This window comes from Phodopus roborovskii, unplaced genomic scaffold, assembly GCF_943737965.1.
Source record: "Phodopus roborovskii unplaced genomic scaffold, PHOROB, whole genome shotgun sequence".
Taxonomy (NCBI): domain Eukaryota; kingdom Metazoa; phylum Chordata; class Mammalia; order Rodentia; family Cricetidae; genus Phodopus; species Phodopus roborovskii.
In genome coordinates, this window is record NW_026125906.1 from 332,029 (window position 1) to 359,045 (window position 27,017).

The 27,017-nt window shown below is 40.4% G+C and overlaps 1 protein-coding gene across 5 annotated transcripts in view; it reads left to right on the top strand.

Moving 5' to 3' along the window:
• The first annotated feature begins 928 nt into the window (after positions 1 to 928).
• The window catches only part of Fam104b (family with sequence similarity 104 member B), a 42,186-nt gene continuing 16,097 nt past the window's right edge, over positions 929 to 27,017 (top strand). Inside the window, exons 1-3 of one of the 5 annotated variants that reach the window (XM_051178959.1) lie at positions 929 to 1,173; positions 16,150 to 16,249; positions 26,611 to 26,901. In XM_051178959.1, the coding sequence (XP_051034916.1) occupies positions 1,169 to 1,173; positions 16,150 to 16,249; positions 26,611 to 26,844 (339 nt within the window). In that variant the 5' untranslated portion in view covers positions 929 to 1,168 and the 3' untranslated portion in view covers positions 26,845 to 26,901. Of the gene's footprint in view, positions 1,174 to 1,197; positions 1,475 to 6,735; positions 6,757 to 16,149; positions 16,250 to 26,610; positions 26,902 to 27,017 lie in introns of those variants that run through there. The other 4 variants (XM_051178957.1, XM_051178958.1, XM_051178960.1 and 1 more) reach the window with 4 other exon arrangements.

A 27,017-nucleotide genomic window follows, 5' to 3' on the forward strand; every position in this document is an offset into this window, starting at 1 on the left:
GAAAACTTAGACATCACATAGATTTTAAATTCTAAGTGCTAGAAACTCCCAGGAGAGGGGAAAGTGCAGTGCATGGTGGAGCTATAGCAGAAGCAGGGCCTTTCTTATCACCTCCTTGCCTGAATGTTGGGTTCTCTAGCTTCTTAGTCTTACATTTGAGGAAACAGCATGCCCAGAAAATAAAGGGACTGTACTTCAGGGAAAGAATGGATCTCAGATGGAGAAGAAGTTCTTTATTTTTGTTTTTGTTTTTTTCTCCAGACAGGATTTTTTCGGTGGCTTTGGAGCCTGTCCTGGAACTCACTTGTTGTAGACCAGGCTGGCCTTGAACTCACAGAGATCCACCTACCACTGCCTCTCTGGTGCTGGGATTAAAGGCCTGCACCACCACTGCCCAGCTGGAAAGGAAGTTATTTTAGGATTTGGGCTACTCAGGAGACTATTTGAAAAGTAAAGAACTGCCTATCTGTCCTTATGGCAAACCTACTGCTTTTATTAAAAAGATAGTGTACAGTTCCACAAAAAAAAAAAAAGAAAAGAAAAAGAAAAAAGAAAAAAAAAAGAAAAGAAAAGAAAAGAAAAAAAAAAAAGAAAAAGAAAAGAAAAGAAAAAAAAGAAACCTGTTTTTTCTTAAGAAATAATTTTTTCAGTTATGTTAGGATAGAGCTAAAATAATTAGGAAGGCTTTTAAGATTTTTCTTGTCATTGTCTGGGAGCTCAGATACTGGCAGGGCAGCTATCCATTATTGGCCCTACAGGCAAGTTGTTCCCTGATGCTTAGGTGTGACCTTAGAGGGGAAGGGGGCCCCAAAGGATGAGAGGCCCCAATGGCGGCTTGCTTGGTGTCGTAAGCACTGCAGTGGGCAGTTAGATTCAGATAGGTGAGGGCCTGGAGGACAGTGTGTGCGTCAGAAGTGGGTTTGAGGCTGGGGTGAGTGGGAGGAGCATGTCCTTGTACACGTCTTGAGCTTGAGGCGCAGGGGGCTGTCGGGAATAGGTTCTGGACATCACCAACCACGTCTCTTAGGCAACAGGCAACTACAGCGTTGGAAGGAAAGTGCAGGAGACTCGGAGCCAGCCGGACTGGCAGACTGTCAGCAACCTCCCCAGCATATGCTTGCAGATTCGGAACCAGCCAATCCTACCCTAAGAAGAGCTCATCTTTCCAATGTGGTAGGGACTTCCTGTTGCTGTTGCCATGGTTCCGCGGGCGGGACTTAAGAAAGGCTTCCTTTGTTTGAATGGGTCTTCAGTTCCCTTGCTCAGGTTTGAGTGCCTTGTGTGTTCATCCCACCTGTTTTTCCCAGCCTTCATCTTATGGGCTGTGGGCAGAAAAGCAGCGGAAAAGATGGATGATCCTCCGAAGATGGACGATCCTCCGATGTGGGTGCCTGTCTGTTTCTTTAAAGTCTTAGATGGCAGTGTTGCGCCATACAGCCCCTTCTCCTCTGCCCTATGTGTTTGAAAAAATACTGTGAGTCTTTTTAAACTAAAAAGGCTTTTTTTTCCCTTCCTTTATTCCCTTACCTTCTTCCCGTTCTCCCCTTCCCGTCATTTTCCCCTAGTAGGATTTGTGTCTGCCTGGAACTGGCAATTGAGTTAATAAATTCTAGACTTTACCTTGTTAATATTCACAGCCTTAGAACAAATCCCTTTATTTTTCAAGTTGGCGTTACTGTTGTGGGGCAGCCTAGACACTACAGCTACTTGTATTTTGGCTTCTCTGAAAGGCCTTATTATTCTACCTCCTGCTTGTCCTGGGATTTGTAGACCTTTATCAGTGTGTTTTTTTCAGTGTAGACTTTGTTTCACTTCCGTCTGGAAATTTTCTGTAAAGTGTTAATGAAAACAAGTTTTTTTTTCCTACAGTCCCATCACCTAGTGGTCACAAATAATTGTATTTTATGGTAATTGTCTTAGAGATTTTCTAATCCATACATGTCTTTTAAACATACTAGAATGCGTATGCGTGCCTTTGCTTTAGCATCTTAAAAATTCTTTTATAAAATCAGATCAAATTCCATTGATATATGTAAATGCTGTATGTCATATTAAAAATCTCATATATTTAGCATGAGTTATTTGTCAGCTGAACATTTTCTTCATTGTGACTATTATTTAATAACTGATATGAAAAATACAAACAACCCATGGTCCCATCTCATTATTAAATATTTTAAAAGTATTGCTGCTAAGGACAAGATCTGTATTAGTTTGCTTCTTTTTTTTTTTTTTTTTCTCACCATAGGTCTTTAAGCACATAAAAAAGTGGCTGGCAGAGTGTTCTGAGTAGATATGTTCTGTGTATGAATTAGTATTAGATTTCTGGGGGTTAATTTTGTTTTTAAATACAGTGTGACATTTCATAATACCCTGTAGTGTTTAGACAATGTCCTATGTGCTTTTTATTTACATTTAAACAATATGAGTAATAAGCATGTTACTAGAATTTAAAACCACCAGTTTCCAGGTTTACATTCCTCTCCAGAGTGTCTTGTTTTTTTTCTTGTATTTGGCACAAAAGGTGTTCTACAAGAGTGTATAATTTAGATTGTGATTTCCCATCTGCGTGCTACAATTGCTGTAAATATAAAGGGTGGTGACTGCAGTATCTGCTTCAGTGTTGATAGCCTGCATAAGTAGTTCAACAGGTTCTTAACTTGGGTCCTCACTACTAGATGTCACATTATTGCTATCTCTACTGTTTGCCATGACATGTGTAGTAGGGAGAGAGTTTTAAATCAGCTATTTCATTTATTTATTTATTTATTTATTCATTCATTCATTTGAGTCTAGGTGTGATAAAATCTTAAATGTAACCTCTTGAGATCCCATTTATACTTCTTGTAGGAAAAACATGATGTAATTTTGAGTGAACTGAGTCAAGGAGGAAAAAAATACTAGTACAATACTCAAAGATATTGCTTCTTTAACTTACAAAGAACATTATCATACGTTTTATCATATTTCTAGAAGTAGATTCATTGACTTTATAAATTCAAACATTTATATTAATTAAATTTGTTTTTGATAATATTATATATAAGTCCAAAATTTTTATTCTGTGGATACATGCTACATGAAAGTTAATTCTATGTAAACTTTGGGATTTTTGTGCACTCATCACCATTTATAATTTGAAAAATAGTGTTGATTTTATGTTGCAAATGTAGAAATTAACCTCACTGTAACACATATATATTTTTTCCTTTTAGTTATGTTTGTGGTCTTTGGATATATAATTATTAGTACTACCTCTACCCCCTACCTCTCTGCTAGGGATGGAACTTAGAGCTTACAGCACTCAGTGAACACACTATCACTGAACTACTGTTCTGCCTTCCTTGGAGCACTGAATCCTATTTTCCACTGCTTTATTCTTTGGTACAGAGCTGAAAGTCCCATCTGGTCCTACTTCCCCTGCCACTTATTTTTAGCCTAATCCATTTATTTTTCCACTGTCCTGAGGAAGTCCCTATCAAAATGCCTTGAAAACCTCAAATAAATAAAAATTCTAAGTGATTGCACATTTCCCTAACTACTTGCTAAAATCACTACCCTCTAGGACTCCAATATATGTCTATTTCTCATATCCCTGAACTTGTGGTAATTTAGCACAATTACATGCTTTTTTATACCCTCACTAGAAGTACTAGATCCCACAGATTTTGACTCATTAAAGTTACCCATGCATGCATTTAAATTTAACCTTCACCTTGGAGGGCAGAGCTGGTAGTTGTGGAAACAGTTATCTCCCTCCTTCAGAGTAGCTGGAGGGGCAAAGAATTGCTGGTAGAGCAAGTGAGCAATGATGATGTTATCAAGGGAAGAGATGAGTAGAAGATGTGGCTGGGACTGTTCTACTATTTCCACCTTAAAAGGAATGTCAGCGTTGAGAGAAGACCTCCATGAATTCTACTTGATTTCTCTGTCCTCTGACAGTCTTTATTGTTTCCATGGAGAAGGCTAACTGCTTCTTTGATCCTCGTCCAGTGGGTGTGGGAGTTTGCAAACCTGCTGAAGAAGTTGTTTCACACGGTCACTATTAATTTATCATTAATTGCATATGATGAAATGGCAGTCTCTCTTGTTTGCTTGTGTTGTTGGTTATTTTTGAGATAGGGTATGTCTATGGAGTTCAATCTGTTTCTGTTCTTCTGCCTCAACCTTCCATGTTCTGGGATAACAGAAGTGTGTCATAAGCCTGGCTTTCTGATACATTTTTATTGTAGTCACCTTGGAATATATGGAAGAGAATAAATGAAAAAGTGTAATCCTTTCTTAATGTGTTTTGCATATTACACTCATTTTTCTATAATTGTGGTAATATATTGTTCAACATTAGATTATGAAGTTATTTTTTTCCTATTAGGTAATAAGTATATTTTCTTAAAATTCAAATTTCCCAATAGTCTCATATATCTCCTATAACATGATTAACAATTCCTTCATTGTTTCTGAAAAAGAAAAAAAATAATGCTATAATAAACATTGTTAGTACGTCATTGCCCTCATTTTAACAATGTGCCTACTGTGGTTTCTGCCAAGTGGACACATAATGCAAAACTCCTCTGACCAAGAAAACTTGCCAGTATCTGCATCATTGTGTTTTGAGATTACTGTTAACCTTCAAAGTGTTATTATGCTGAGATTTGAATTTGTTGTTTTAGTTTTTTAAATGTCTTTTACATTATTTGTGATTCAGTGCTCTTTCATACATTTTAGTCCTGTATATTTCTATATACTCTATGAAAATGAATTTTTAAGATTTCATATGGGATATTGGATTTTAAAAGGAGTACATCATGACTTGGAAGTATGCCTCAGTGGCACTGCACTTGCAAAACAAGTGGGCAAGTAAATGCATGGGCTGAGTGTCCAATTATACCAAAAAAAAAATGAAAGAAAACTAACAATAAATAAATGAACATTAAAACAATCCAAACATATCTTAAGGAACATTTCTGTCAGCCATGCAGTCCAAACATTTCCTTATGCAGATTTATAATCTGAGAAGATCATAGTCATAGTCATAGACTACCTGTGCTACATAAACTACCATCATGGTGCAGCTCTATAGAGTTGGCCCATTTTGGGATTCTTCTTGATATCTATCAGTTAAAGACACAGGATAATGTGTATCACTTTTTCACTTTTTCCCCATTTCATATCCCAGTACTTTGAGCTGGCTATTTCTGAATGATCCCACCATACTAAAATTGCAGAGGGCAGAACACATAGATCTTCCTTCTTGGGAATCACTGGTCATGTTATAAGACAGGACCCAATCCTGGCCATATGTTCCAGTACTTATTGCATCAGAAGCTTTTAAATGGCTTTGATTCTTAGAAACTTATATGTATAGTCTTAGCCATATACGACTACAAACTCTGAAAGCACAATATTTGGGGTGGGGAGCAAAAGTTATCTTATGTATTCAAAATGGCAGACAAAGAGTTCTGCTACAAAGTGTTAAAAAAAAAAACTTGTGTTGCCAGCTATTTAAATTTAGAAAATTAATTGGGAAAAGGAATTTTGTACTATTTGGAAAAGATATGATGCACACAATCACATGAAGAAACAGGACCCAACTCTATAGAGATTGGTTTTCAATGATGGCTGTAGATGGGGCACAGGGAAGTCTAAGAAGGTAGCAAAGATGCACAACCTTGAAAAGAGTTGGAGGGCTTTTGTTTTATTTTGTTTTTTCATATCACTTGATTAAGTTTATGCCTGGCTAACAACTTAAACAGTGTTGGCAGTCCTAAGCACAGAAATTGCTTCTGGGTGCCTGGTACTGCAAAGGATGGTTAAGTTTATTCATTTTCTTACTTGCCTTTGTCACTTCTCTTTTCTGTTTGGGACACTAGGAGGGAAGCTTAGAGATCTTGATGCCAGTAGATTTTGAACTGTTTAAGTGCAAGAAACTTTCTTGGGGGAGGGGTGTAGGTGGAAGAGGTTCTAATCTTACACCCTCCTGCCTGGTTGCTGCTACCCTCAGCTTTCAGTTCTTAAAGTTGATAAAACAGTCTGCCCAGAGAACAAAAAGTTTTGATTGTTGGGTTATTTGATTTTATTTGTTTTTGTTGTTGTTGTTTTTTAAAAAAAAAAAATAAGGAAAGCAGGGGAGGCTGGTGGAGCTTGGACTGGAAGGGGTGATCTCTTGAGCTTGGGCCAAGGCCTTCCTTCCCCTGTTTGCTCACAGTACTGTTTAACCCCCTTCCCCCTTTTAAGTAAATATGTGCTTTTCCCCCACCTTTGACTTCTGTGAGGACTGAGTTAAAATAATTAAGACAGGAGCAGAGAGATGCAAGCAGTGTGTCTGTCCTATCCTGGGCATCACAGAAAGGCCCAGTTTTCTGTGAGGGGAAGAGAAGGGTCTTTGGAACAGAAGAGAAGGGTCCCCAGGAGGAAAGGCTCAGTTGGCTGCCTGAGCTGTGTCACAGGGCCATGAGGTGGGCAGTTAGGATTAGAGGGGATGAGTCCTGCAAAGAAGACAGCGAGTGAAACCACGTGAGAAGCAGGATCAAAGGCTGGGCAGAGTGGGAGGAGTGTGTCCAGGGACGCAGGGCAATAGGTCCTACTTATCAGCAGTCCCGTTTTACATCAGCAGTTGCATCCCTTGCTCAGCAGAGAAGTACAGCACTGGAAGGAAAGTGCAGGCCTGCCTCAGGAGGGAGACTCACAAGGCCTCTCAGGACACTTGTGCTCAGGCTTTGAATTCATCAATACAAGGAGCAGCATCTTTCCAATGTGGTAGGGATTTCCTCTTGCTGTTGCCATGGTTCCTCGAGCAGAACTAAGGGAGGTTTCCTTGGTTGGCGTAGACCTCTTAACTACTTGGGCAGGCGTGAGTTGTGAGTTCCCTGTGTGGGCTGTCTCATCAGTCATCTTAGTAGGTTGGCTTTTCTCATCTTCATTTAATGGTCTGGGGGCAGAAAATTCCCAGAAAAGATGGATGGTTCTCTAATGTTGGTGCTTATTCATTTCTCCGAACCTTAGATGGCAGCATTTCCCAGTGCAGAGGGCCTATCCTCACCTTCTGCCTTCTTTTGTGTGTGGAAAAACAATCCCCTGCTGTGGAGCCTTTTTCTTGTATAGAGGCTTAAAAAAAGTCTTGGAGCCTGAGATTAAGTTACCAACTTCCGAGATTCCCTCCCAACTCCCTACCCCTTGGACAAAGACCTTTTCTTTTCAAGCTGGCCTTGCTTTAGTGGGGCAACCTAGGAATTCATTCTTTTTCTCTTCTGGCCTTGGAGATTATGCACCTTTGCAAATATGTTCTTCCAGTACAGATTTAATTTCACTGCATTCTGGACATTTTCTGGGAGTATTAAGAAAAACAATTTTTACTCACAGTACTATCACCCAGTGATCACCATTAATTCCATTTGGTGATCCTTGCTTCAGAGGTTTTCTTTCATTCATACAACATTTATAGCAAACTGAGATCCATATTTGCACATTTAAAAAAAACCTGAGGAATTATTGCTGGGAATCTCATTAATGATACATATCTAGCTAGCCTATGATAGGTTTATCCTAGTAATGAGCTACAACTATGACCAAGTTCTTTCAGAACTGATTTAGAAAACAAAAGGAAGCCTTGAATTCCTATGTAAATGTTAAGCAACAAAGGATGTTTCCCTGGGACTGGAGCTTTACAAGTTTTACCCACCCCCCACTCCCACCAGAAACCTGAGACCAACAGAACAATGTCTCCTAGCCTGCCCTCCACACCAGCATCTGTAGAACACAGGAGCAGTTCTGGTTAATTTATGTTGTTTATGCATGTGTTATTTCAGAAAACTCCATCGTAACTACAATTTTTTTTTCTTTCCTTTCCTTTTTTTTTTTTTTTTTTTTTTTTTTTTGGAGTGGGTGTGTTTGAGACAGAGTTTCTCTGTGTAGCCCTAGCTGTCCTGGAACTCATTCTGTAGACCAGGCTGGCCTCCAGCTCACTGAAATCCATCTGCCTCTGCCTCCCTAGTGCTGGAATTAAAAGTATGAGCCACCAACCACATCCTGGCATATTTGCAGTTTCTTTAAAAAGATTTATTTATTATGCATACAGTGTTCTGCCTGCATGTATGTCTGCAGGCCCGAAGAGGGCGACAGATCTCATTATAGATGGTTGTGAGCCACCATGTAGTTGCTGGGAATTGAACTCAGGACCTCTGGAAGAGCAGCCAGTACTCTTAACCTCTGAGACATCTCTGCAGCCAATATTTGCTGTTTCTTAAATGGCCTTTCCTTCCACTTTTTTTGTGGGCATGTGTATGTTATTACAGCTTAAAAAGTCTTGCTGTTTAACTAATTCTTCCTTGGTGTGTCTTTTACTCATTTTTTGGATTCCAGTATAGAAAAGCATCCTTAAAACCACTGTGTTGTCTAGAGACTTGATAAATGAGGGCCATTGGTAAACCCTTATGCTCTCCTTCAAATTTCCTGATGCTACTGGAAACTGACTACACATGTGTATTTTGCTATCTCCAGAAGCATACATTAAAAGTAGTAAAGAAATATGTTTTAGGGAGATGATGCTTTGCTTGTTTCCCAGCAAGGGTAGAATCACTGTTATTATTGTTATTTAGAGTCTTTGCTACACTGTGTAGTAGCTACCCTTTATTTTTTATGAGGCATGTCTCACTATGTATATATAGCCTTAGCTAACCAGATGCTTGATATATATTCTAGGCTAACCTTGAACTCCTGGGAATTCTCTCCAGTACTGAGATTACAGACACATGTGATATCAGCAGATATTGGGGTTTTGTTGACATCTGTTGACATTTCCAGGTTCTTATGTCCCGAAACAAAGAACTGGACAAAGAAACCAGATAATAGCAGAAATAGACACAATTTACCAGGAAGGAATACACTTTGAAGGGAGGAAGTGGGCTGGAGTTGGGAGGAACACTAGAAGCATGGAAGACTGGCACATTTATAGGTCATTTGCATAGTGCAGGCTTTTTGTCTCATATTCTGTTTTATAACATGTAGGCCTTGGTAGTATGTATATGGCATATTGTTCTAGTCTTCCTCCCTGCCAACTCATTTATTCTGGATGAGAAAGTAATAGCTTCACTAATCACAGCTGTTCTACCATTGCCACATTTAAAGAGGACATCCATATTTGCTTGGTAAAACTGTTTTAAATCTGTTTATTTTCTTTGATATGTGGCAACCTGACTTTATTGTTTAGATGGAGAGGATTGGCTACTCCCTGCTTAATCTGCCAAGGAGATCTCTTCATGCACTCATTCTTACTTTAAAAATGTAATTTATTTCTATAAAAACTTTTTAATATGACTGAAGAGATGGCTTATTGGTTAAGATCACTGACTGTTTTTCCAGAGGACCCAGGTTTGATCCCCAGCAACTACAGTGTAGTGTAGCTAGCTCAAAACTGTCTGTAACTCCAGTTCCAGGAGATTCAGTATCCTCTTCTGGCCTCCATTGGAACCTGGATGCAAACAGTGCACAAACTACATGCTGGGAAAGCATCCATACACATAAAATAGATTTTTTAAAAAAATAGAAATTGAGAGGGAGGGAGGGGAAGGAGAGAGAGAGAGAGAGAGAGAGAGAGAGAGAGAGAGAGAGAAAGAGAGAGAGAGAGAGCCATAGTATCTATGCGGAGGACAGCTTTGGGGAATTGGTTTTTTCCTTCCCTCTTGTGGGTCCTTGGAATTGAACTCAGGTCCACAGGCTTGGAGTCAGATAACTTTATCTGCTGAACCATCTTATTGCCATGACAATTCATTTGTTGGAATTTTGGAACACAGAAAATAATAAAGGAAGTAATCATTACTGAAGTGCTCATAAACATCTTATTTCAATGTGTTTTGTATATCACATTAATTTTTCCACATTTTAAAATACTGTCGGTGTACTTTCTTAAAGTATGTTATCTAATACTGAATTCTGAAGTTTTCATATTAAATAATTAGTACATTTTTAAAATGCAAATTACTCAGTATTCTAGTTATGTGTCTTTCATAATGTATTTTAAAATTCCTGTATTTTTTCTGAATTAGAAAATTTGTACATGAGCTGGGTGGTAGTGGTGCACACTTCTAGTCCCAGCATTAGGGAGGCAGAGCCAGGTGGATCTCTGAGTTCGAGGCCAGCTTGGTCTACAGAAGTAATTCCAGGACAGGTTCCAAAGCTACAGAGAAACCCTGTCTCTAAAAACAACAGCAGCAACAAAAACAAAAAAAAAAAAATAAGAAAAAAGAAAAAGAAAAATTGTGCAACAAATACCATTACTAAGTTATTTCTCTAATTTTAGACAATGTACTTTTTTGTGGATTACTAAAGTAGAGAGGACAATAATATCTTTTGAATTATATTTGAGATCTGGTATCTTTTCATGCCTTTAATATAAGTGTATGTGAGTTTTTTGTTTTAGTTTTTCCAGTTCTGGGTAGTGAACCAGAGATTCATGCATACTAAGCAAGCACCTGACCACAGAGCCAGGCCTTCTTTCAGAAATACTTTTATACTTGATATAATTGATCATTGTCTTGCAGATACCTTGTCAGTATCTGAGAAATATAACATTTATTAATTTATCAATTTCACAGTGAGTACCTGACAGACCCAGTGCATTTAACACATTCAGAACATCTCCTGCAAGTTATGTTTTTAGGAGCCTTGTGCACAAATTGCTTTATATCAAGTCCTTCATGTTGCTTATGTTTGTGCCACTCCACTACATGAGGAATTTCCCCAGGTTTGTAACATTGTTATAAATGACAGATTTAACTTATACATTTGTGTGGTTTTGATCTATTGTGTATTCATTCTCTATTGGTAAACCACTAATTTTTCTATATCTCTTATAATCAAGATTTCTCACCAGAGTGTTATTTTATATTTGCCAATCAAACTGACATGACCGAAGATGCTCTCGGGTGCTTGACATTGATGGATGAGGTTTTTGTTTATTTTTGAGACAGGGTTTCTCTATAGCTTTTGGAGCCTGTCCTGGAACTTGCTCTGTAGACCATGCTGACCTCAAACTCACAGAGATCCATCTGCCTCCTGAGTGCTGGGATTAATGCCTGCACCACCACCACCTGGCCACATTGATGAGTTTTCTTCATTCTGTGCTGTCATGTTTGTTAGAAAGGTCTTGGGATAATGGGGCCTTCTCATATTCTGTCTTTAAGTGTCTCTCATCTGAGAACGTACATATTTTCACAGGAAGCTAGAACAAATGAAGGCTTTCCCGATTTGTATATTTTCAGTTCAGAAACCATTGAGGAGAACTGAAGGCATGTCCATATTCTTTGTAATCATTCTATTTCTTTCTCTCTTCTGAATACTAGTTTGTTTCCTTTCTGAGATGTGGTGTGAACATTTAGGGATAAATGAACATCATGGATGTCTCCTCTCCACATACCTGCCTTTTCATATGATTTTACTCTCTACAAGGATTTTGTTCACAATTGAATCTAGAATGCAGCTGAATTTTTTGCCACATTGATTATCTTTGTTACATTCAAAACCTCTCTGTGATTTGATGTCTTGGATTTCTCCTGAAATTTCTGTAGTTGTCTTCAAAGTTCTTGTCTCTCTGCTGTTGTCAGTTTCCTAAAAGTTTCCTGCATCATGTATCCATGCAGCTTATGTGGTGAAAAATCATGCCAAACACACTCCTCCAAGATGAAGTTCACAGCCACATCTTCATAGGTCACACACTGTTCTGCTTCCCAATTCTCCTGTTCCCTTCACACTGCTTCTGGGGTCAGTTGTCACAAAATGACAGAAATGAGTCACCTGAATCCTCTTGCAACATTCAAGATAATGTACTTTAAGACTACTTTTTTCTTCTTTTCAGATACTCTCTTCTTTCTGTTCCTGCTGTCTAGGGTCTCACTTAGCTGGCCGGGCTGAACTTGAGTTCTGTAGCTCAGGCAGGCCTTGACCTTGAGGTCTATTGTCTCCCAGTTATTCTCTACATTTATTTATTTATTTATTGTTTTTGAGATATGGTTTCCCAATGAGAGAACATCTGGAACTGAACATCTGGCTAAACTGGCTGGCTAGTGTGTTCCAGGAATTTGCCTGTCTTCCCTATTACTCTTTCTGGTACCCTAGCACTGGGGTTACAAAGTATGCTTACTGGGTGCTAAGGATGCAAACCTAGGTCCTCATGCTTACTGGAGCAAGCACTTTACCAACTGAACCATTTAGCCAGCCCCTATTCCAGGAATGATTAGTGAATGGCATGAGAAGAATTGATGTTGGTGCTCTTGGAAGGCTACTGTAAGCTAAGGATCGAGAACATAGACATTGTCTAGTATTGGAGCATTTTCAAATCAGGGAGAAGGTAGAAAAGGAGCAGCACAAATGGTTTTGAGGGGGGTTCATAAATACAGGCCTAGTATATGGTAAGAAACAGTGTGCCCAGTAGAGTGAACGGCTGTAGAAGGCTGAAGGCTGTGGGTATGATTTGGAACCATTAGGGAGTTGGAAGGTCAGGAGATGGTACTGCTGTTGATGAGAAAAGATGAAAGGAAATTACACTATGGGAAGGCATAGTCTTTCCTGCTGCCCAGGACATGACCATAGGCAGGGAGACTTAGTAGGAGAAAATGAGAATGTTCCTGGGAGAAGAACCACTGATGACCTCAGTGTTGTGAACTCCAAGATAGGGGCAGTTACTTTTAAAGGTTGAGGGCTGCAAAGAAGACAGTGCAAGCACCAGAGTAAAAGGAGTATGTCCAGGGAATTGGCACAAGTCTCAATTCTGGCACAGCAGGAATAATTAGGCAGTGTTTCTTCTAACAGTGCTCTAAACTCTTAGCCTGCAATCCACAACAGCTTTAGAAGGAATATTTAAGCAAACGCCAGGGTGGAGACTGAAAGTGACCGACCCCTCTGGGTTCAGTGTTCCTCTACAGTCCTAGAACCTGCCAATCTTTGGGTAGACTTCCTCTCCTGTCATGCTTCCTGTGGTGCATGCACTGCTTGTTGTTGTTGCCATACTTCCAAAGGCAGGGCTAATGTTTCTGTGCTGGAGTCTTTGCTGGTATCAGTTCATTCATTATCTTCCCTTTCATCCAAACCTCTGAGTTGTCCACAGAAAAGTAGCTGGGAAGATGCATTTTCCCCTGATTTGCAAATGCCAGTGATGCACCCTGCCACAGCTGTTCCACCTTCCAACCTGCCCTTCGCCTGGGAAAAGGCCATGCAGGGAGCCTTTTTGCTGGAGAAGCCCTTTCTTCTGGTGTCATTGCCACACAGGTTCCTGTGGTGGGGCTGCTGCCTTATGGACAAAAAGCCAGTATTTAGAGACATGACCCTTTAGAATTTCAAAAACTCAGTTATCCCATGGGATTGCCTAGGCACCTTAGAAACCTGGCATTTCTGCTTCACTGAGAGATTTCTTGGACCCATTAGTGTCATGCATTTTACAGGCCTTTCTGAACATATTCCTCCCTTATAGTAACTATTCATTCTCACTGTAGAAAATTCACAAGGTTGATATTATAAAATACAGAAAGCTAATCTTATCCGTAGTCCCATTGCTGAGAGATTGAGCTTCTTAATGAACAGGAATAATTTTTCTAAATATTTTCATTCATGAGATATATTTAACTAAAACGGAGCTTGTGTTTACAGTTTTTGATTTTTGAAAAAAACTCTCTTTTTTTTGGTTTTTCGACACAGGGTTTCTCTGTATTGCTTTGGAGCCTGTCCTGGAACTAGCTCTGTAGACAAGGCTGGCCTCAAACTCACACAGAAATCCTCCTGCCTCTGCCTCCCTTGTGCTGGGACTAAAGGTGTATGCCACCCAACGCCTAGCGAAAGATAACTTTTTTTTACACTATATACATTTTTGTTTAAAAACTAAAATGTAAAGTATTGAAAGCTTCAGTAAAACAGGAGGTCAACATATTCATGGTTCAAGGACAGCCATCAGTGTGCAGTCTTAGGAGGTAGGAGCCAGGGTTGATGCTTCATCATAATCGAGCATGTGGAGGAATATTGTTACTGTAGTCTGTGCTCAGTGAGTGTTGTGAAATAAAACAGTTGTATTTTTCATTATGTGTATATGTATCACTGTTCTCAAGCATTGTGTTGTAAGAATTTTCTACATATTTTTTTTCTATTTTCTGTTTTGTTTTGAAATCAGTTTTATTAGCTTCAGCCTGGTTAGTTGACAGAAGGGGAAACCATTTAGCTAGCTAGAGCCCTGATTTTTCCAGATTCAAAGTGCTTTCTCTAATTCTGTGAGGTTTAACTAAATGCTATATATCACAGAATTTCTTGGGTAATAAGGTGGGCCTGTTATTGTCGCTCCATGTGTTGTTTTGGTTGGCTCTCACTATATTTCCTATCTTTCTTCAAGGACACTGTCTAGGATCATAGGCAATTCAAAGCAACTAAGACTTTAGGAAGTATCTCAAGGTTAACTGATAAGGTATTAAAAATTTGGAGTCAGCTTAAAATGTTACATTGGATTTTTATTTTGATCATTTATGAGGTAGGGGTTTCTCAGAAGAATACAGAATTTAGGGGTCAAACTACCAAAGTACTAATGTAATTATGAACACAATTTGAAAGGAAACAGTGTGTTTGAAGGAAAGTTAGTCATATTGAAATATTCCTTATTCTCTAAGACCAGCTACTAGTTTTGATGTCACTTTGGCATGCCAGACATACTTGGAAAAACATCTTGAGAATGTTTTTCTTTGCAAATACCACTGTGTACAAATAATAATATAACTTTAACTGTACTCTCAACTTCTTTGTCATACAGTAACTGTTTGAATAGTTATCCAATTCTAAACTAATTTTCCCTTCAAACTAGTTGAACAGCTATCGAATTATGTACTGATTTTTCCCTTCCTGTAGAAGAGGGGAGCGATGGGTACTCAAGAAAACTTCCACCAGCCACTTTTGCCATTCTGACTATCTGGTCATTTCATTTCTCTGGACTATTTCCCCAATTTTAAGACTTTAGCACTTGACACAGGAAAGTAGATCCAGGGAGGGATATGCTTAAACATTCCATGTTCTCATTTTTGTATTGCACATTGCTTATGGAAACAGGAAAGATGCACTGGGGAAGGTGTTACAGAAAAAGAGTCTAATAGCACTTCCAGCCTGTTAGGGATGAACATAAGATTGAAGACTAAAGAAAGAATGAGCATCAGTAGAATCAATAATACTAAGGAATGCCAACCTTTTTAAAAACTAGTTTCTAATTAAGAAGCTAAAAAGAATGTCTGTCTAATCAATGATACGATTTCTGCAAGAATTTTAAGATCAGGAAAGAATCCCAGCATTCATGAAGCTGAATCAAGATAATTACAGCAAGTTCAATATCAGCCAAGCCACAATAGTGAATTTGATGACAGATTGGGTTACAGAGTGAGACCCTATGCAATAGAAGAAAACAAAGATAAGGATTATAATGATAAACAACACAACAAAATTGGTAATTAAGTGGAAACAGTTTCTTAATATAAAAGCACAACCTGGCTTGGAACTCATAATGTAGCCCAGATGACAATAGAACTAGAACTCTTTATGCCCATGCGTCCCTGGGTCTGGGAATACACGCATATATTACCATATCTGCTTTCATTAAAACACCTTTAGACACATTTCAGGGAAGCAATGAGGCAGAACGTCATGGTGGCAGTCAGGTGAACTAGTTCTGGTGATATAACAATTTCTAACAGCACACACGGGTTGTGTGTTCTTAGCCACTGGCTAAAGGGACATTAGAGCAGATAGGCACTTCCCGTATATTGACAGGTACCTGTGACAGGGCCTAAAATCCTATAACCTGGAGTGATTATTTCATGGGATAAAGACAGTGGGCCTTATTGTTTGACAATAAAACTCACATGTTTTTGGTCATTAACATTGGTTCAAATGAAGATTCTGGCTTAAGGAACTTGAAATTGGACTTGGGTATGCATGGAATTTCTGTTGGACATGTTTCCTGCACTGCCTGGTACCATATGCCTGCAGAGTGTATGAATCCAGCAGAGCAGCTCTGAATGGTACATAACTAGACAGGGCCACAGATTTGGGTATTGGTGCAGGGCTAAAAGTTAAGGACCCAAAAGTCAGTTGCTGAATGATGACAGATTTTCCTCTCCCTTTGAAAACTATTTTCAGGAAGAGGACACGAGATGACAATGAGGAAGACAAACACCATGCTCCTCGTTCGAAGAGGAATAAGAAGGACCAGGGCTTCCAGGACCCAAACGATATAGAGGTAGGAAGCAGGGTCACAGTTTCTCCTTTTGACTCAGTGCCACTCTGTGGGATTCATTTCCTTCTCCACAATAGCAAGAGAACCTTCCCAGATGCCCTCATAGAAGTCTCCTCCTTTGCTGCAATCATTTTTAGATAGACCAGGATATTAAGTGTTGTCATAAACATGATTTTATCACACAACACAGACAGGGCCAACAGAGAGGCTTTCCTGAGCACAGCCGGGGGGAATGGTCTTCCAGCAGTTCCCCCACCTTGCAAAGGGGGAAGAATGGAACCCCACCTTCTATGGTTAGGGCAGAAATAAACTTGAAGAACACAGAGGCATGTTACTAGCTGCAACACTCTTCTTGCTCTTTCCCAGAAGAAGCCGAAAGCAAAGGGGGGTTGTGGGAAGGAGTTTGGGATAGCTTTAGTGATGTTGGGCTGAGGAGCTGGATTTTCTACTTCAACTGTCTCAAGTTATCAACCAGTGAGTGGGTAAGGCAGCATGGTTTGAAAGGCAGCATAACTCAGTGAGGAGGGAGCACGGTAAAGGTTTGCTGGACCAGTCTCACCAGGTAGTGAGTAAGTATGGCTCACTTTGACCTTCCTCGAGCAAGACATAAAAGGCTTATCAACATGTGCCACTCTTCTGGACACAAACACAGGTAGGTTTGGGATAAAATGTACCTAGATCTCCCTGAGTCAACAAGGAGTGTTCTTTACCCTGATGACTGAGTAAAACAAGAAATGGAGAGTGCAAGGAGAGCATGTGGATTTCCAGCACTACTCTGCTATTGGTCACATGGGAACTAATGCTCATGCTCCAAGGAAAGCAGCAGGAAGACAAATGAGAAAAATACATTAAGGGCCTCACTCCTGTTTAGGTTAGATGATCTTGCATCCTTGATTTCCCACCTGTCAGGACTATAGCTCCTTGTGGCACCACTGTTTTAAGCAGGGTAAGTTAAGCTGTCTGATAGAATGTTTGGTAACCTGTTATATTTCTTTCCGGTGCTAGCAGTTTGTGGTCTGTGCTGTTAGTTTGGTGGTCACCCTGCCAGGACATGGAACCACCTGAGATGAGAATCTCTTTTTATTACTCTTTTGTATTCTTTGAAATGTCACGCATGAATACACAATTTCTTGATCCTCTTCACCTGCAATCTCTCCCTGCAACCCTACCCTGGACTCTGCCAATAAATGTCTGTCTAGACTTCCTATTCTCCCTTTGATTGCTTCTGTATGCTTCAGTATGCTTCTGTTTAACCACTGTATCCAGAAGTTCTTCGGAAGTGCACAGAGCCTTGGGGTGATCCGCTGATGACCAGGGTCAGTCTCCCCAGACAGAAGTGACTCTTCCTTCTCCAGCAGCCATCAACAGCCACTAGCTCCTACACTAGAGGTACAGACATGACAGCACCTCCCAGGAGATTAACCTGGCTTTGGTGTGTTCAGGTCATGTGCAGGTAACCACAACTGTCATGTGTCCACATGTGCTACAGCCATACCATAACCAGGGGACATATTTCACAGTGTAATCTGACTCTTGTGTTCTTTCTGTCTCCTCATTTAAAATACTGCCTGAGCCTAATGGCAGGAACAGGTGGATGTAGATGTCCCATCTATGCCTGAGCACTCACAGTTGCTTAGTTCAGCACTTAGAACAGTCATGTGTTTCTACACTGACCACTACTCATTGCAAATACAAGTTCCTCAAACCAGTGTTGAGAGCAGTGCAGACCTATGCATGCAGACATAAGTATATGGAAGGCAGTTTAACAACATGACCATTCACAGAACTAGAGTAAGTCCTACCCCAACACTTCCAGGAACTGTGAGCTCACTAATAATAGGTTTTGACTATGTTTGCAGAGCCAGACATGCACTCACTCGTGTGGAGCAGGCCTCAGATCCAGTGAGGAGAATACTTGGTTAGCCCCGGGAAGAGAATTGCAACGACTAGAGAAGTGGGCTCATCATGCCTGGCAGTGCAGTATTATGGCCTGCAGGGAGCAGCCATGGGTAACATATTTAATAATCAATACAGCCAGCATAACACCTTCATGCTTCTATGATCATTATCCATGGGGGAATGTTGCCTAGAGAGTTCAATACTGATTTTTCTATGACCTGTCCAAAAAGAGTATAGTGTCCCTGCTACAGGGTCCTACCAACTTTTTTGTGTTGGGCAACCAAGAGCAATGGCAAATCAACTTTATTATTTGGTCACCTCTGAGGCTGTTGGGACAATAGGGAGGTAATATTTTTGCAATGCTGAGATTTTTACTTAATAACCTATGGCTTTTGGAAATAAGATTTAGCAATATTTTTGTTTAAATTAGCATATATTGGGTCTGGAGATTAATGTCTCCTCTTCCCGGAGACCTGGGTTCATGTCCCAGCATCACATGGCAGCTAACATCTCTCTGTACTTCAAGTTCCAGGTCATCTGACACCTTCACACCGACATTCATGCATGCAAAATGCACACAGGACAAATGATTCATTATAAAATAGCACATTGTTTTCCATCTAGTGCATTTTCATAAGGCTTCTTCACACATCCTTAGTTTTCTTTTGCATGTCCACATTCTACCCTCTATTCTCCACTTCCTTTCCCCTATTCTCAATTAAACTTTTCTCCCAGGTATGCTGCTTACATTCTTTCCTAGCATATGTCTCCCACCACCTCCTCTTACAGTAGAATTTACTTGGTGTTTAAGATCATGGGTTCTCATATAGCTTCTTTCTGCACACTTCACTTTGGTTGACCCTTGCCACAACCCCTCCTTACCTCATTCCCATCACTCTACAAACTGCTTGAAACTTTCTGACACCAGGTTTCTGCTATCTACTTTACCAGTATTCTACTATTTCCTGTTCTTTTGTGCAAACTTCCCCCAACCCTATGGCCTGTGTCTAGTTTCTTGATTTCCAGAAAGACTCCAGGATGAGCACACAATGCAAAACATTCTAAGCTGTGGAAGAGTGGAAAGATGTGGCATTTGTCATTTTCATGGTGGGGTGACCTTATTCATTATAGTTTTTTTTTCCAGTTCAATTCATTGGTTTCCAATAGTCTTCCTGAGGAATTACTGAAATCATGATGGGGTATGTCTGTGGTTGTCACCTTGATTATCAGTGAATGTGGAAAGACCCAGTTCATTGCAGGTGGTGCCACTTCCTGGGCAAGGCATCCAGAATACATAAGAGAAATTGAAGCCGGCTGTAAGTAAATAATCAAGCCAGCAAGGATCCCTGAGCTTCTTCTCTCTCTGTTCCTGACTGTGGGTGAGATGCTGCTCTTAAATTCCTGCTCTGACTTCCTGTCAATAAGGGATGAAAACCTGGGTCTGTAATCCAAAGAAAACCTTTCAAGTCTGAGTTGATTTGTTCACAGTGTTTCTCACAACAACAGAAATGAAATGAGTAGAGGGTGATTAACATCCCTCAGGATTTGTTTGTGATCTGGAAGACAGAATTTGTTCAGGGAGATATTAGAGGGCTCTAAGTAAACTATTGTGCCAAAGAGGTGTCATTAGTTGTGTTGTCAAAGCCTAAGCAAAAGGGGTGCCTTCTGAAGTGACATTCTTGAAAGACACATTCATTGAATGTGTGTTTGGGGCATAGGAGCTTTGCCAAAGTTGGCCCAATTGTTGGAGACATTTCAAGATCCCTATTCCATGGAGCAAGCCAAAGTATGGCAAGCACTCTCGTACACAATTTCAACATTGAATGCGAGTTGTCGACTGAAGATGAACAAGTCCACATGTTTTCTACATGTGAGACTTTCCTAGTTATTTTTGTTTGATTTGTTTGTTCACATTGCATTCACTTTTTTCACACAGATGAGGTGATTTGCTTTGTAACACATTTTGAATTTTGAAGTTTCAAAACTGCTGGAATCTCAAAGTCTATTCCAGTTTAACCTCCTGGTCTTCTGGAAGACTGAATTAACTCCCCTCCCCACTCCCCTACCTCCTCACCTCCTATGTGGAGGCAGAATTTCACACATGAATGTCATTCATTCCCTTGCTCATTTGCAAAGTGGCAGTAATTCAACAGCCTGCTTCTTGGGTCCCTTCTGACTCAAGAGACTGAGCACTGTTGGGTTCAGCGAAGGTGGGGCTGCCAGTGTAAATGTGAGGCTCCTTTGGCAGTTCATAGTCTGAAGACTTCACTGGGTTTGGTTGGGCTGGTCCGTGTCAGTTACTAAACAACATGTAGTTCTGATTGTGCAGCAGGTATTAAGGGTAAATTTTGTTGCACTGTTGGGGTTGAAGAAATGAGTGTGTCTGAGGTATAGAGGAATGGAATGGGATAGAAAGCCAGATTTGAAGGTAGAGAAATCTTGAATTCACTTGTTCTCACCGTAGGAAGCATTCATTATCCAGTTCTATATCTTGAATAAATGTGAGTTTCCATTCAGTTTCTGAGATGATATTCCATGCTAACACTCCTCCTTAATGTTTCTGTGTCCATTTCCCCAGCATTTGTATATTATACAATTGAGGCTCTGTTTCCAGCTACTGGGAACCTGGAGAACCACTGTATTTCCCGGTGCCATCTTCCTTCTCACCATTGACTCTAAGCTGCTGTCTGCATTCCCCCGATCCTCTGTTTGACAGCTCTCTCCTACAGCTGCTCACAGCACCTTCCTTTCTACAGCTTCCTTTGGCATAGAGTACCCTGGAGGAATCAATCTGCAGAGCCTGCTAAACTCAAACATGGGAATGTTGAAATTGCCAGGTGCTGTCTGCTGTGGATGGGGTGTTCTTGTGTGTGTGTGTGTGTGTGTGTGTGTGTGTGTGTGTGTGTGTGTGTGTGTGTGTGTGTGTGTGTGCAGTGCTCCTGCGACTCTTTCCTCCATCACTCTCTGAGTATCACTGGATGTTCCTTTGTGTTTCTGCCAACATCATCAGGACCTAGTCACCTGTTTCTGGATACTTTGTAAAACTGTGTAGGTGGGCTCTGTGCTAATTTTCCTCCTTTCCCCTCCATTCACTAGAGTATCTGTCTGGTTGTCTTAGTAGAACTCTCAGGATGACACCCAAGTGTCATGGCCAGCAAGGCCTCCAAGTGTCTTGCCAGGTCTGCTCTTGCATGTTTCATGGCTGGAGAACTTCCCTAGGGCCAGAAACGGTCGTCTTGTCAGCAGCTTCTGCCCCTCCAAATCCTCCTCACTCTTCCTGAGCTCCTGTTCTCCCCAAAAGTCACACTCTGCCTGTTAGTATTCATTCCATCCTAGACTGACTGGTGAAGTGACTTTCATTTCTTCTTTAATCATTATTTTACTATTTAACATTTTAAGAGAATTACATCATTTCACACTTCCCTTTGTCCCTGGAAAGCCTTTAACATACCCTTTTTCTGTTCACTATAAAATGTTTAGCCTCCTTTTTCCGTAATTGAAATCACACACACACACACACAGAGGGGGGGGAGAGACAGAGAGAGAGAGAGAGAGAGGGAGAGAGAGAGAGAGAGAGAGAGAGAGAGAGAGAGAGAAAGAGAAATACTACCTACCACCGCTTCAGTGTCTATAAAATTAATTTTATGCATGTCTTCTCAATTGAACATTTGGTATTGGCTAACTAAATGAATTGTCCTTTTCTCCCACTATGAGGATGCCTTTGTTGTCTATAGGTTTTGTTTTAATAATTTTGTATCATTGAGGTGTGCTGGGCATCCCTGTCCACTTTGCAATGTCTGTTGTGGTTGTTCTTCAGTTCATGCCTACGTTGTCATGGTGAGGGACTTTATGGGTTAGCTCCTGACATTCCTAGGAGACACAGTTTCACTCACTGCAATCTCCTTGATCTCTGTTCTAACAATCTTTCTGTCCCTCTTTCCACTATGTTTGTGGTGTCCATTGTGACTGGACTCCACAATGCTGTACTTTTGTTAGTTTGCTATTCTCTAATGGTCTCTGTCTGTTGGAAAAAGAAGTTTCCATGACGATACATTAGGACCCCAATTCTCTGTGGGTATAAGAATAATATTTGGAATGTAGTTAGTGATTATGCTCTCTTGGTAAATTGGCAATTACTGCTTCTACAGATTACTTTACTGTATCTACCCCTGGGTGGATGGCTAGGTTTCCTGGACCAGGTCTAATTCCCCCCTTCTTAAGCAAGGCTTAAGGATGATTAAGGATCTGCAGGATACCACTGATGTACCCTTGGTGTTTTCTTAACATGCTAGGCGTTGCCATAGCATGTGCCTACCCTGCATTCTCTTACAAGTGAAGTCCAGGTAGGCTCCGAGCCACTGAGAAGAATGCCCCAATGGTGATTTTATGTGTTTCCTCAAATACAGCTGTAGAAATTCTCAGCAGGCCATGCAGCTGCTTTAGACCTGAGGTAAACATGCAGATTTTACCAAGGTTTTGACTGAAGTATAACAGTGTCTTGCACATGAGCCCAGGCCATGTCATCATTGTTTTGCACACTTGGAATTCTTAAGTGGTGAGACCTTCTTCCCCAAATTCATCTTAATGATGCTTTTATTTCATAGAATGCATGGACATGCCCAAGATAAGTGCTACACTGTGTGGAGAGTGCAGGGATTCCAGAGTGGACTTTGTGTGGTTGGAGAAAAGGCTCAGCAGTTGTGGATAGTAGCTTCTCTTTCAGATGTCCTAGACTTTCATTTTGAGGGGGTTCCATTCATTTGTATTTCCAGTTAGAGAGCACAGATTTCTCCATTCTGGCTGGCATAGGCACCTAAGTATTCATGGTACATACAATATGTACTCAGGAACACATAAATCAATCAGTCCTTTTTGTTTGTCCATTTGTTTTTGTTGTTGTTGTTTTGTTTTGTTTTGTTTTGTTTAAGAGACAGGGTTTCACTGTCCACCCTGGCTATCCTGGAACTCAGTCTGCACACAGAGATCTGACTCCCTCTGGCTCCCATGTGCTGGGATTAAAGGCATGTACCAGCACCAACGTGGCCAATGAATATGCTTTCTTTTCTAATTGATTGGGCTTCCTACTTGAGTGGACGTGGTGAACAGAGTTTATGGAAGCAGTCAGAACATGCTAAGAAGCATTCATGTGTCAAGGAAATTTTGGACACTCTTGGAACTTTTCAGGTTTTGTATGTTTTGGAAAAAAGCTCCTTGTCTATGAAACTCAGGTGTAGGAAGATGGAAATAGTTCTATTATAAAGAAGCTTTTGCCTGCCAATAGTTCTGTTATGAAGAAACTTTTGCCTGCCAAAGGGGCAGCCTGATCAAGCAGTAAACAAATTTCCAGATGGTCCTGCTTTATAAATATCTCTAATTCAAGGATTCATCATCAAGGTCATTCTCAAAGCAGGAGTATTACAAAGTCCAGGCTTTGTAACAGGGAGGACTGTTGATAGGGTGACTAGCCTTATAGATGGAGAAAGCATGGCTGTGGGTTAGGGGAAGTAGGCTGTCTCTGCTACTTTGTAGGGCACTAAATCCTGTTCCAAAGGTCTCTTTTCCAGCACTACAGGTCATTAACCTCGTTATGGTATCAGGAAGAACAGTCTCATAATCCATTTTCATTGTGTTAGCATTGGTGCTTCAGTTATTTCCAACAGGAATCTGATTTTCTCTATACATCAGTTGTAGATGTGATGGAAAGTGAAGATATCCAATCTCAAGCTATACTAGTATCTGATGGTTTGAGTAAGAATGGCCCCAATAGGCTCATATATTGAAGTGCTTGATCCTCAGTAGCCAAATATATTTTGGGAGAATTAGACAGTGTAGCCTTTTTGGAGAAGGTATGGCCTTTGAAGTTTCCAATGACCTTGTCATGCCATTACCAGTTAGTTATCTGTCTGTCTGTCTGTCTCTGCCTATGGGTTGTGTGCCAAGTTCTATGCTCTCAGTACCTGTTGCAATACCATGCATGCATTCCTGCTGCTATGCACCCACAACTCTGGTCATAGACTTTAACTACCCTCTGAAACTTAGATATCCAGTAGGTCTTCTATAAGCTGCCTTAGTCATTGTGTCTTCATAACAGTAGAAAGTAACTATAACTAATACAACAGGAATGTTTTGCAACCAATTATTAGTGTTAACATTTATTAACTACACCCAAACTTTTCAAAAGGCTTGAGAAATACAGGCATCCCATAAGAAATTAGAGATATCATTGTATATTTGCAAAAACACGAGTATACCATCCTTGTTACCATAAATGGTCCTGAAAACTTTTTAATTATTAGGTGTAGTATCATTTAATTTTGTTGAATTTACTTCAGTCTTTCTTTTTTCCTTCTGTTTTTCTTCTTTTCTGAATGCCTGGCTGGCTACCTGTCAGGTTGTCTGTCTCTCTGTTTTAGAAAGTTCCCAATACACAACAGGACTAGACTGGAAGTCACTATGTAATCCTCCTACCTTAGCCTCCCTAGTGCTGCTTTTACAGGTTTGTGCTAATATGCACTGCCAGTCACTTCCCTTCTGAAGATTGGTTAGTGATTTCTGGTTGTTACTGTTTAAGATGCTGAAACCCTTCAATGAGCATTATTGTAATGATGCAACTACATAACTTAGGTAAAGGTTTTATAATTCAACTAGAATTTAGAGTCTGGTCATCTACTGTTTTCTTCACAATGACTCTGAAGAACTCCCTTGTGGGCTGTGAGGTTTCCTGTAAGTTCTCATAGGCAGGGGCGTCTCAGGAGACTCAAGGAAGCCTCAACCTGGCTATGTTGCCAAAGATGATCATAACCTTGACATTGTGATCCTGCAACTTCCACCAGGCTCCTTGGGAGTGCTTCCAAGCAGGATTTCCTTTGTGCTAGGGAACTCTCTACCAATGTCACCATATCCTTAACCCCATAATGTATTATATACCCTCTTCATGTGATGCTAACATCTTCATGATACAAGAGTGTAAACCAAATATTATTCTATTTGTGATTGTTTCCAAACTTGTTATTTTGTTCAGAATATCAAAAAATGGGAAACATCAAAAAAAGTAAAAAGAACACCAAATGACCAAGAAAGGAAATCTACCTCGGGAACCAGTGTGTGTACTGGGTGTTTTTATCTAATGTGAGAGGTTACCTGGCTTGCATGTTCCTAAGAAAACCATATAGTAAAAGTACTACATGGAGATGTTTACGCTGCAGGTCATAGAAGGGATGTAGTTTGTCTGGTTTCCTCTGAGATCATTTTCACACACATAGCCCTTATAACCAGTGATAGCTGTTAGACAGTTAATCACACAGATTCAATTTGCTTCCGTGTCTCTGAAAGACAGTCTATGACTGCATGAGACTCAGGCATAAATGGTGTCATTTGATACCTTGGATGATGTAGTGACCTGAGGAGTTCCACATAACCTGAGAATGATGTCATCCCTTGGTTTCTGTCACTATAGCAGCTCTTACCTGAAAAAAATGGCCTTATAAGATATATAGCTTCCTTATTGTTCAACATTTCTGTTCACATAAGTGTCATTGTGATCACCTCATCCTCCTTTGATAGTTTTAAGATTAGAGTCCACCAGTTCCTAAGTGTGTGCACAAATGTGTGTCCTGTATCCAAGGTGACTGAACTCAAAGTGCCATGCATGCATGGAAAGCACTCTACCACTGAATTTCATTCCTAGGCTACAGAATCCCAGAACATGGCTCTTTAGGGTGTAATCATATATCAACACATAATATCACCAATATGACAGAGTGAAGTTATTTATAGGGCAGACAATATTAAGAGCAATCTCACCATCAGCAAACTATACTAAACAAACAAATAGGAGACCAGAGGTGTTAGTCATAAGAAATGCTGAGTGTTGACATACCAAAGGCATTTAGAGATAATGCATGGAGACTTGAATTGATATAGTACTAGCACATATGTCCACTGTAGGGGATATGTATGGAAAAACCCTGTAATGTGTATGTATGCACATGTGCACATATGTAGAAATGTAGCATTTTCCATCATCTCTTTGCCACGTTGGGGCATGGACCTGCATTTCATCTTACTTATTTTGGTCCTAATCCTGATCACATTCTGCAGCATGAATTGCTGCTTTCTCCTGGATGTTGGGAGCTTACTTCCTTGCTGCAGGTAATTGGAAAGCAGGGTCAGAGGGTATGTGGAGGGATTTGGAGTGAGCAAGCCTGTGTTTGATCCCTCTCCCTTACAAGCCTAGAGACTGGTCTTTGGGCCCATGATACATACTTTTCCTGGCCTGCCAAATGTGTGCTTTTAACCCAGGTTGAGCTATAGCGCTGCTGCAAGTAGGGAATTAGCTACCCAAGTGATTGCACTTTATAGATGGTGAAGCCTTTTGTAGAGTGTGATGCCAGTATTCTTCAAGCTGAACAGGAAATGATGACAGTATCATAATAGCCATCCTCCTTCTGTCTTTCTCCTTCCAGTCGTCAAGCAGTGGTAATGCAAGGAGCCACATCGGCATCAATAACACCAGTCGAGAAAGTATGCCTGAGAACAGCTTAAACCAGAACATGGCTGAACTTAACTCCAATATCCCCGAGTTCTCCCAGGAGGACTATGCAGTGTGCCAAGATCAAGGTCCTTACTCCCATATTAACCAGATCTTGAAGGAGGCTCATTTCTACAGCCTACAGCAGAGAGGACAATCTCCGATATGATGACCTAGGTGCTCCTCATCCCTTGTTTATAAAAATCAATGGCATTCACTCAAAGCAGTCTTGGCTTTTGTCTGTATTTTCATTAAGAGGTCAATTGACATTTGTACTCTTTCACTGTTTTGCTCCAACACTTTGATTCTAAGCGTCTTTCATGACACTTTGGTATGTTTTCT